Source organism: Prunus avium, chromosome 3, assembly GCF_965620075.1.
Source record: "Prunus avium chromosome 3, drPruAviu1.hap1.1, whole genome shotgun sequence".
In the NCBI taxonomy this organism is placed as follows: Eukaryota; Viridiplantae; Streptophyta; class Magnoliopsida; order Rosales; family Rosaceae; genus Prunus; species Prunus avium.
In genome coordinates this window covers 10,325,749-10,337,197 of record NC_142286.1, presented here as the reverse complement: position 1 = coordinate 10,337,197, position 11,449 = coordinate 10,325,749, and the positions used below count along the sequence as shown (strand labels likewise).

The 11,449-nt window shown below is 39.1% G+C and overlaps 2 protein-coding genes across 4 annotated transcripts; both read left to right on the top strand.

The window, feature by feature from the left end:
* Positions 1-512: 512 nt before the first annotated feature.
* Positions 513-4,875, top strand: LOC110770473 (uncharacterized). Of its 3 annotated transcripts, none has more exons than XM_088251198.1 (6): positions 516-847; positions 1,256-1,588; positions 1,713-1,759; positions 2,037-2,099; positions 2,750-2,882; positions 4,400-4,875. In XM_088251198.1, the coding sequence occupies exons 1-6, from the start codon at positions 751-753 to the stop codon at positions 4,672-4,674; spliced, it is 948 nt and encodes a 315-aa protein (XP_088107324.1). In that variant the 5' UTR covers positions 516-750; the 3' UTR covers positions 4,675-4,875. The 3 variants fall into 3 exon arrangements, with proteins under 3 accessions (XP_088107325.1, XP_088107324.1, XP_021830680.1); XM_021974988.2 differs by lacking the exon at positions 4,400-4,875 and adding an exon at positions 3,150-3,229 and having other exon boundaries at positions 521-847; XM_088251199.1 differs by lacking the exon at positions 2,037-2,099 and having other exon boundaries at positions 513-847.
* A 1,285-nt stretch (positions 4,876-6,160) lies between these two features.
* On the top strand, positions 6,161-8,148 carry LOC110769591 (cytochrome P450 71AU50-like). The gene is made up of 2 exons (XM_021973930.2): positions 6,161-7,127; positions 7,285-8,148. Exons 1-2 carry the CDS (start codon positions 6,249-6,251, stop codon positions 7,900-7,902), a joined length of 1,497 nt encoding a protein of 498 aa, XP_021829622.2. The 5' UTR covers positions 6,161-6,248; the 3' UTR covers positions 7,903-8,148.
* Positions 8,149-11,449: the final 3,301 nt, after the last annotated feature.

Genomic DNA, 11,449 nt, shown 5'->3' with positions numbered 1-11,449 from the left:
TATTGGTAAATTCACACTTTTTCATATTTAAAAAAATTAAAATTAAAAGAAAAATCAGATAATAGATCCTATTTTTATGGAACACAACTACCCATTATCTTTTTTAATTCTAAAATAAATTTAATTTTTTTAAAAAAAAGCCTATTGCAAGCGCGGAAGCGCGTGCAGAGAGGCTAGTATATATATACTAGCTCCTTGGCACATGCGTGCATGCTCACACATGTGCCAATTGGTTTTTATTATTATTATTATTATTATTATTATTATTTTAGTATTAAGAAAAGATAACATGGGTAGTTATTATCTAATTTCATTTGTAATTAAAAAATATGAATTTACCATATTATCCTCATTTAATTAATAATTTTAATTCTCTGGATTTAGAAAAGGCAATAAAGATATTAATTCTTCTTGCCTTAAGTTTTTACAATAAAGGTAAGAAAAAAAACGGAAACTTGCGTTTTTTATATCAAAACACTCCAAGTGAAACGACGTCGTTTCATTACAATAAACCTAAAAAGAAAACACGCGAGTCGTCTTCCTCGCAGTGTCGCAGCCAATTTTCATACTCGCAAAATTTCTTCAGGTTCAGAAGTGTCCAGATCTGGCACGGCTCGCTCCGCCTGGCCACGCCTTGCAACACCTCCTTACGCCTTCCCCGCGCTAAACGTGCAACTCGTGAAACAGCCGACCGCCTCTGGCGATTTCCTGCTGCCTCACTCCGACGCGCTCGCCGACGCGCACGAAGGCATGCCTTTAAAAACACTGCCAGGGACCGATTTCAATGTTGCGGAGGCAAAGGAGCCCCAGAATGCGAAACAAGAAGCTCAATTCACAGACCCAGATGGTATAATTTCACTTCACGCATCTTATATTTGTGTTTCTACTGACAGCATTTGTATTTAATTTATTCAATTTTGGGTTTTTTTTTTTTTCTGTTCTTTTCTTTTTATAGGTTGATTTTTAACGTTCAATGGGTAGTTGTAATACGGTTTCCATTTTAATGAGAAACTATGCTTCTGATTCTCCATCGGAAAAGAATGATGTCTTTATTTTTATTTTGATGTTGGGCTGTCCATCCTTCTATTAGTCTTAAAAAGTTTTGATTTTATAATCCCCTCTTTATTGTCATGTGTCCAAAATTCAGATTCAATGAGCAATTTTCGGGCATTTAAGTTGCTAAATTATATTTCAGAATTCAAATTTCAATTAATTTGTGACCAAATGCTCGTATTGTTTGTTTGTCTTTTCACAGTTGAGCGGCAAATTTCTGCCATTAGGGCTATTCGTGATGTTGAGACTGAACATCTCCTGACTAATTTGCGTTTGCTTCGCTCCTACTTCAACAAGGAACAGCAGCGAACCCCTCTATTGCAATATTTTAAAGAGAACTTTCAAAACCTGTCGAATGGAAGAAATGGAGAAAATGGACAAATGGAAGTGCAATGGATTGATAAAGATGGCAATGTATCCATGAATGATGGAATGGATTTACATGAGACTCTTCTTCGCCTGTTGTCCATTGCTTATTCTGGTTGTTCAGCAGCAATTCCATCTCTTGGTGGCTTTGAGTTTTCTAGCAAAGCAGGTATTAGCAACTTTAGAAACTCCTATTTTTTGGACATGGGGATCTGGAATTTGAGGAATGAGTTTGTACCCCTCATTGTTTGTGTGTTTTTTATATCTCACATGATTGAGTTGGTTGGTGGCAGATAAAACAAGCCTTCTGGGTGCTGATAATCTGCAGATCAGCGACTTTGTATGTTCTCTTCTTATATACACGTCTAGATCAGCGACTTTGTATTTAAAAATGTTTAAATACATTTTTATATGCTTATGTAGCACACATGCAATTAATATATAGTGAAGGTTCAATTCCATGTTGTGCATACAAACAACACATGACGCACACACACATACACATATGCACACAGACACACATGTATATGCACATACACACACATGCATACATAAATGCATACATCAATCCATTAATACACATACAGATATTTACCTTGCTGAAATTTCTATTGTAGGGTTTAGAGGAGCCATTTGATAGTCTGATGCTAGGGAAGCAAGATACTCTCCAAACTCCTGGGGTTTGTAGCTTCTTGATTGATTTATCATATTTGGGTCTATTCGGGCTGCAATTGGTTTTATTATGACAATTTGTGTTGTTCTGTTGATAGCTTTTGGTTAGATTTCAAATTCTTTTACCATAAATTTGAATAAGTAGAAGTCCTAAACGGCTTACTGAAGTGCATGAGCTCCAGAAGTATAAATGCTATCAGTGTCTATCCTCAGGACCTAAAAGAAGTGCTAAGCTGATTTTCTATTAGTGCTAACAACTACGAGCAAACCCTTGTTGCTTTAGTGAATTTACGTAAATTAGGGAGATTATGTTGTAAGCCCTTTCAGAATGTTGAAGAGTCCAAAGTTCTGGACTTCTGAAAAAAAACCAGTAATGTTGACATAGAAATCGATATGTAAAGGGGAAAACCGGAAAATATTATTAAGTTCAGTGACCTTAATTGTGTGGAGAGAAAAATAAGTTATTAGGACAAGTTTTCTAGGTATTGAGTTGTGACTAGAGTATGCAAAAGTTAGTACTTAGTTGAACTGCCAATATAGTTGTTGATTGTCCTAAAACTCTCTGCTGTTGTACTGTTGGATATACTATTGAGCAAAAAGAGCATCTTGATGGCTCTTCCAGTCCGTATGATCTAATCAACCCTGGTTGACGCTGCAGGTGAGTAGCCAGAGGCTGTCTATTGGGATGACACCGAAGACGCGAAGGCTCCCGAAGCCTGGAGAGATGCTCTTATCTGTCCATGGCTCACCCCTTGGTGTGTACAAGGAAGACAACATGGAAGCCATACATGGTATGAATCCCTTCCAATGAGTACCTGTTCTTTCTCTTGTTTATAATGTCAACACTACAACTAGCACATGCTTGCCATTTATCAAGTGGAATTTATTTGGGCCTTTGAATTTCAAATTTATCTTTCTTCCCTTTGTGAGATTATGGCAAATATACCCTTTTATGTAATGGATGGACTCATGCTATGTACGGGAGTGAATAATATGTCCCTTAAACTGAAAATTTTCATTTCTTTTGCTTTCATTCTAATTTATGGATTGATGGGCAGAGTCGGAAGAGGGATTACTGGCTTGAAATGGCTCAAGTGGTCAATCAGGATTCACGACCGTGCATTACTTGCCAATCCAAGGTTTTTTAATTTACTTCTAGCATTGTGCTAACAATCACTGCAGTGCCTGAAAATGCTCTTGTATCATTGTGCTGACACCTTTGAGATTGGATTTATGTGAAATATATTCTATCATTTTCCTGTATATAATTCATACGTAATTTTCGTCATTTGTTTTAGTAATTTCCCAAGAGAATCGAACATGAACGTTGATTTAAGCCAGAGCATAGTGATAAACTACTCGGTTTTACTCTCAATTCATTTCTATCCACCAACATTGCTTTGATTTTTGCTTCTTAGTCATTCAAATGTAGTCAGCCCCTTTCAGATTTTCCATAAATGCCAAATAATTTTAACTTTTGGTTTGATGTAATTCTCTGTGTTGTAGAAATGTGTGTTTGTGTCATGTTTAGGCCCACGTCATGAGTAAGATTTTGGTATCTCATTAACTTTTATTTCTTTCCTCTGACGGCCCCATTCACGTCAATCTGCCGACAGAGCAGGTGTTGCTGTCTTAAAGTGTCATTTGGTCTATATCCCATGCGTTCTTGGTCTTCCTCTTGTCCTTTTAGGGCTCGTTTGGTACGGCGGACTGTTATGGACAGGACTAAATCCTGGGACTATCTTGGATTAGCTCGGATTGGCTTAAGCTGGATTAAGTACTGACCTACGTTTGGTGCTGCGTCGGACTAAGAAGCTGGATTGTAAAAATAGTGAAGAACTATGTTTGGTGCTCTGTCGGACTAAAAAATAAATATTTAATATTTAAATTTAATTAAAAAATTTAACCTATAAATAAATAAATAAATAAATAAAATTATAATATTTATTTTTTTGGTCAATTCATCATTTCATTAACTTGTCTGTATGTAAAGTGAGAGAGTGAAACTTTTGCATCTTCTTTTCTCTTTTCTTTATTGTTTATTCTTTCTCTCTTCTCTTCTCTCTTCTTTCTGATCTCATTTTCTTCTTTTCTTTTCTTCCTCTTTCTTTCCTTCTTTCTTCTCTCTGTTTCTGGTTTCATTATTTTTCAGCTTTTCTCTATTTGGAACTTCTACGAATTGGAACTGTTTTTCTCTTCTCTTTTTTGGGTTTCATTATTCTCTGTTTCTGGTTTCTTTATTTTCTGGTTCTTCTCTTTTACCAATTCCCTAAACCCTTTTTGATTCGTGTTTTTCTCTTGTGTACAGACAAAGATGACGAAGAGAGATGGTTCTGGGTTCTGCAGGTGGCTGGGGTGGTGAAGAGAGATGGGTCTGTGTGTGGCTTGCAGGTGGTGGTCATGAGGGAGAACAAATTCAGGGGAGAAGGGGGGAGCACTGGGTATTGGGTTTTGCCAGAGTCTTTCAATTGGGTCTCTGGTGGTGGGGTTTTGATTCAAGGCATAAGGAAATCCAGTCGGACTCGAGTGTTCGAAATAGCGATGGTGCTATTTTGCGAAGTGCATTTGGGGCTCGCTGTGTAAGACATGCGAGTCCGGTTATTTTTTCACTGTTGGACTATGGAATCTCATTTAAGTTAATCCCCTTCCTTACCAAACATGGGTTTTAAGTGTTATTTAGTCCAATCCAGTCCAGTGAGGCATAGTGAGGCCTACCAAACATGCCCTTAGTGGCTTCCCTTTGAATTGAAATAGATAAGAAGTTTATTACTTGCCTGGTAATAATTTCTTCTGCCGTTTTCATCTTCTTGCAATTCTACTGCTATTACAATCTTCTTCCCCATTTACAGTTAAAAAAAGGCCTGTACTCTTCTCACACTTGTGTGTGATTTCTTCTAATGTAGAAGAAGCAAAATTTTACATAAGCGAATGTATGGTAATTATGCACTGTTTTTCCTTTCGTTTTGGTTTTGGTTTTGGTTTTTTGGGTGTGATTTCTTTTGTTCTGTTTTGTTTTGCTAGTGGAACCCTTTCTGAGCATGTTAAATAAATTCAAGTAACTCGAGTTCAAAGTTGTTAAATGGATAATTTTTTATGTCTGAAATTCCCTTGCGTCATAAAAAGACAAGCTAAAGTTTTGAGGACAAATCAAATTTGGTGTTGTAGGCCTAGAAAGAAACTGATGGAATCCTGTCATATGCCAGTAGGGAATTCTTCTCTGCCGGCTGAATATACTCCATCATAAAAACGATCGACATCATATTTTAATTTTGAAGTGTGCCTTGATATTACATCCATCCAAATATAACAAAGATTAAGTAGTATTTACCAAACACAAGGAAACAAAGATTAGGACCCTTGTTTATTAGAATTCATCCTTGATATCCACTTCACAATAATTTAGTCGGCAGTAGCTTGAGACAAGAAGTGCCATAAACAACTAGGAATTATTTCTCATCCATATCTTTGAGAATTCGGGAGTAATTAAATCAATTTTTTTTTTGGTGACGAATGCGAAAATATAATTTAAGCTTAGCTAAGAGTGTGCTTTTTCCTTGATATCCACTTCAAAATAGTTTCAGTTCTACAAACAACTTATCTCATCCATGTCTACGAGAATTTGGTATCAATTAAAATAAAGCTACTCTTTCCTTAATTAAAATAAAAAATAGAAATTAATAAGGAATAGGCGGGCATTAAACTTAGCCAAGAATGTGTTTTTCTAGGATTACTAACCACATTGCTGACCACCTCTCTAATACAAATGCAGGTGGATCCTATGTACATTGATGGGGTCCACCTCTATTAGAGAGGTGGTCGGCAAGGTGGTCAGTAAATGTGGTCCAAATAGCATTATTGGTTTTTTTAATTCCATCTTCAATGCCGGATAAATATTCAAATAAAGCTTGGCTCCTCAGACAAGAGGTTGAGCTTGTCCCTACTCATGTCAATATTAAACCCAAAAAAAAAGAAAAAAAAAGGAAAAAAATATTTCAAGTCATTGATATTGTAACTAATCGCGAGATCAAAGTGCTCCTATAAATATTTGCAGTGCAATATTAAACCAGTACACTCTAGGACTCAACCTACTCAACTGCCATTTAAGCACAACCAACAAGCTCAATCACCAACCTTTTAGCTGTGTAGTAGAGTTAGCCATGGATTGGGTTGGGGCAATACTTGGGTTGCTTGCTCTTGTATATGTATTGCAAGCATGGCTATCCAAAAGCAAGAACAAGAAGAGGAGATTGCCTCCTGGTCCAAGAGGATTTCCACTTTTCGGAAACCTGCACATGTTAGGGGAGTTCCCTCACCGGGATCTACATCGACTAGCCCAAAAGCACGGCGACATCATGTATATGCGCTTAGGCCTTGCTCCTGTTGTTGTTGCCTCATCCCCTCAGGCTGCTGAGCTGTTTCTGAAAACACATGACCTTGTTTTTGCAAGTAGGCCACCTCTTCAAGCTGCTGAACATATTTCCTATGGGCAAAGGAATTTGTCCTTCGGTGCATATGGCTCTTATTGGCGAACCATGCGTAAGATGTGCACCCTTGAGTTGCTCAGCAGCCACAAAATCAATTCTTTCAAGCCCATGAGGAAAGAAGAGCTTGCCCTCTTGACTAAGTTTATTCAAGAGGCTGCTCGTGATCGTGTTACTGTTGATCTCAGTGGCAAGGTTGCGTCTCTCACTGCCGACATGAGCTGCCTGATGGTGTTTGGGAAGAAGTACATGGATAAAGAATTTGACGAGAGGGGTTTCAAGGCTGTGATCCAAGAGGGCATGCATTTAGCAGCCACCCCAAACTTCGGTGATTTCATTCCTTTTATTGCTCCACTTGACCTCCAGGGGCTAACTAAGCGCATGAAGGGTGTTAGCAAGGTGTTTGATGCATTTTTTGAGAAGATCATTGATGAGCATATTCAATCTACAGATCAAGAAAGAACTAAGGACTTTGTTGATGTCATGCTGGGCTTCATGGGGTCAGAAGAATCCGAGTACCGAATCGAGCGCTCCAACATCAAAGCTATAATTTTGGTAATTATACATACCCTATATATATTACCATGCATATTTTTGTACTGTTAGATTGTGAATCTGGACAAAACAGGCATCAATCCATGTGCAACAATTTGTCAAACCCTACTACATATCTTACAATAAATGGTGTTTCTGTCCAAAAATTTCCTTGCAGGACATGCTCGCCGGAGCAATGGACACAACAGCGACAGCAATCGAGTGGACACTCTCTGAACTCATCAAGCATCCGTGGGTGATGAAGAAAGTCCAGAAAGAGTTAGAACACGTAGTGGGCATGGAGAGGGAGGTGGAAGAATCAGACTTGGAGAAGTTGGAGTACTTGGACATGGTAGTGAAGGAGACTATGAGGCTTCATCCAGTGGCACCATTGCTGCTTCCCCATGCAGCCATTGAGGACTGCAATGTCAATGGCTTCCACATACCCCGAAAATCTCGTGTTATGATCAACATATTTGCAATTGGGAGAGACCCTAGTATTTGGACTGATGCAGAGAAGTTCATACCTGAAAGGTTCGACGGTAGCAATATCGATTTTCGGGGACGTGACTTTCAATTTATTCCATTTGGGTCTGGCCGGAGAGGTTGCCCCGGAATGCAATTAGGGATAACTATGGTCCAGCTTGTGGTGGCACAACTTGTTCATTGTTTTGATTGGGAGCTTCCAAATAATATGTTGCCATCTGAGTTGGATATGACTGAGGAGTTTGGTCTAACAGTTCCTAGGGCTAAGCATCTATTGGCAGTTCCTACTTATCGCCTTCAGCAGCAATGATATCTATACTAATATGTATGTGTATAATTTCCATTTTCATAATTTGATATTTGGTAGTGTTAGAATAAACCAACCAAACTTTATCAGGTAAGACTATTTGTTGCGGGGATATCAATGAGCCAAATTAACAAGTTCTATTATCCATGGTTTATTCATAGTTGTAAGGCTGTAATTTTTTCTATGTAATAATAATAATAATTTGAGTTTCACTTTGTTATGAATGTATGTAATTCTATATACTGAGTGTTGAAATACGTGCAACCTATGCATATATGAAAATCACTCTTGTTTACATGTAAATATAGGCCACATTTGGTGCGTAGGATAGGTGACCATAAATTTCATGCTAAATCACTTTAAATTCGTAATTCTTAAGTGTTGCTTATAGATTTTATTAAATTATCACTAATGGGATCTAGCCCAGTGGAAAAGGGCCTTGACTTGCAGACCAAAAGTCTCAGGTTCGAATTTCCATGACATCTTAGAATGTTGTGTGTGTGTAAAACCCCACTCCTTTATAGTTTAGATTATGACTTGTACTTAAAAAAATATATATACCATACGTATCAAGTGAATTCAATAAGTTCATGCAAGGACTAGGTGTAGTTTTGAGCTTTACTTATGAAAAAGTTTATACTTTTGGACACGATTTTGCATGGTCCATAGGCCATGAAATTGGGGAAGTAATTGAGGGCCGAAAATGATATATGGATCACCTATAGTGACCAAGAAAGAAGCAATTAGTGGGCACTAGGGCTAGGGTTAAAATATGCACGCAACTGGTCTGGTATATTTAATCCTCGGGAGAGATCCTTGAAATCTAATTGGTGTAATCCTTACATGATAAGTTTCCGGTTTAAGTTTATTGATCTAGTAGTAAGTATGTTGATGCTCAAAAATGGTTCAGCACTTCTAGGCCCAACTTAGTGATGTTTTGACCTTCAGTATCTTCTAGGCTTCGGTAGAGCAAGCAATCTACAAGATAAGAAATGCTCGGTAAGCCCTTGAGCACCAATGTGGCACCGGCCAAAGGCTCTCTGATGCTTAATTTAGAATAAGTACGGTGTGAATAGTAATATGGACAGAGTAATGGCAGAATTGCTGAAAGTAGCCGTTATCTTCTTTTTGGGACTTGTGCCCACTTTTATAAGTCTTGGAAGGTGTGCATTTTGAGTGAAGCTTTGATGTGGGACTGTGGATATTGTCTGTGGTGGCTCCACGTGTTCCAATGAGGAATGTTAGACAATTAGGTCTCTTGTGTTGCATTCAGCAATAAGGGGTGCCGAACGCTCCTCTTACCGATGGCGTCTTATTTTCCACGTGTGATCTTCTCGTTAGTCTATCAGATACGGTATAAAAAGGAGTCCCCCAAGTTCCCGTATGAGAGAATCGTCTTAGTTGGGGACTTGTTCTTATCATAGATATCCTGATTAGCCAAAGGTTTGTTAAGAGGAGTTGTTCGGTATCCGGTGCCTTGATAATTTGTGATGTTCCGTTCAATACCCCCCTTTGGAGTAGGATATCTAAACGCTTCATCAACAGTGTTAGTGTTTCATACGGCATCATATTCCTGGCTTTATATGGGCCATAAAAGTATGTGTGCCTTACGGTAGTATCAATTTTCCGAACGATACTGTGTACTAGGTCTGCTTCCTAGTGTGATACATATCCAGTGCATAACGGTAGTGATAGGAATCTTTTGAACGGTTATGTGGATAACATGACACTTAGTCTTTCGTGCGCAGCGTGCACGTTGGGAAGCAAAATCGAGATCATAGCATGATGCTCAGTCTTCCGTTCATAGCGTGTCACTTCCGTGCATTACTGGTGCCACGTGTCGAGAGTACGCGTGATGAATGAAGTAATGATGGCCTCGATCGGTGTTATCGAGGTGAATTGGTTGGGCCTTCAGTATAAAAGGAGGTGGTTTTGAATTTTGAGATCACTTGTGTTGTGAGAGCCATTTGTGAATTTGTGAAGAGGCGATTTCAGGCGAGCATTCTTCGGTGATCAGGCAATTTCTGGCGACTGATCATACGATAGAGTGATTTCTAGTGGCTTTATTTGTGGCCAAAAAACAAGCTACGTTACTTTTTCGACTCCTTTTTTTGATTAAATGCACCTCTTTGGCCAGAACTAGACTATGAGCACGTATGATGACGATGAACGTTTAGTAGTCTAGTTCGGTAGGTAGCGATAGCCATAGGACTCCATAGTTTGATCTTTGCATGACATTTAGTTTCCCTTTCATTTCTGTTTGTAGATGTTCGATAGCGAGCACCATTTGATAGTGAACCTAACGCTTCGATGGAGAATCATTGGACAATCAGCGGGATACCGATGGTGAGGCACTGGACCTTAACAGTACCGAAAGTGAGGATGCCGAAGTTCAGGTCATCGAAGAGAGGGCCAAGGCTGCTCCCTCGGTCGGCAGGGGCAATGTTCATCCAACGGATGAGGCAATGCCATTGGCTATAGTACTTTGTGGCATTGATTGCGCAGCACGAGTCAATACTGCGAATTCCTGATGAGGGATGAGCAAGTGCCAGATCGGCATGCGAGCTATCATTCGGAGGCCTCCAAATCTGGTCGTGGGGATGCTGCTGCCAAATCGTCTTCAAGGCCAATAGTGACTGTGGTTCAGTAGGGGAACTATATGGTACCGATGGGTCCACCTAAGGAGCTTATATTCGGGATTGATTATTTAGAACCGAATAAGATTACTGAGGTAGAGCTGGCAAAGTACCGTGTCAAATATCGGATCTCAGATTTGGTGAAGTGGAGGATTCCTGGGCCCACCAAATTCCTCAGTAACTGATCGGTTCATAATTGTATATCATTTTGTACCCTTCTAGCTTATGATTTGGTTATGTTTTTGAGTTAAACTTGTGCTTTTAATCCTTTTTGTGTTTATCTTTCAGTTCATTGAGCTTTAGGTAATAATGATGGCTTTAGAGAGCATAATTCATGCAATTCAAGCATGTTAAGGCCTAATTTGGATGAATGGATGAAGAGCTTAAAGACAAACTCATTTTGGCTACAGCCCCCTGCCAGTCCAGTTCCGTAGGTCATATTGCAAGCTTTGTTTCAACAACCTACATAGCTCTAATGAGGCCACATTCTTCATGAAAGTTGTTCCAATTGGTGTGTACTATAACATATCCAAAATTCAGCCCCATTGGATAAATCTGGAGTCCGTTACCTAGCAAACACAGAACCATGCTCAGGATGGATCTTATAAGCGCGGAAAATGAGTTAGCAATTTGTTTTGGCCTTAACTTCCTCCTCCGACCTTGGATTGGCCCAAATAACATATGGCTGGAAAGAAGACATTCTGAACTTCAATTTAGAGTGCTTAAAGTCCTAATGTGATTAAGAGAAGCCCAAGTTGTAAGCCCTTGAAGTTGCTGGTCATGCTGACCTCAGCATGTGCTGGTTGGATGCTTGGTCATGTTGAGCTAGGTATGAGCTATCATTTCTAGTTGGAAGCTTGGTCATGGTGACATGAAGATGAGCTAGGGCTGCTGGTGGGATTTATTAGTGAAGT

Excerpts from the sequence above, each read along its gene's own strand:
- LOC110770473 (XM_088251198.1), top strand. The coding sequence starts at position 751 with ATGCCTTTAAAAACACTGCCAGGGACCGATTTCAATGTTGCGGAGGCA. Across the intron at positions 848-1,255 it reads TCAATTCACAGACCCAGATG|TTGAGCGGCAAATTTCTGCC; the intron begins GTATAATTTCAC and ends GTCTTTTCACAG. Across the intron at positions 2,883-4,399 it reads CAACATGGAAGCCATACATG|ACAAAGATGACGAAGAGAGA; the intron begins GTATGAATCCCT and ends TCTTGTGTACAG.
- LOC110769591 (XM_021973930.2), top strand. The coding sequence starts at position 6,249 with ATGGATTGGGTTGGGGCAATACTTGGGTTGCTTGCTCTTGTATATGTA. Across the intron at positions 7,128-7,284 it reads ACATCAAAGCTATAATTTTG|GACATGCTCGCCGGAGCAAT; the intron begins GTAATTATACAT and ends ATTTCCTTGCAG.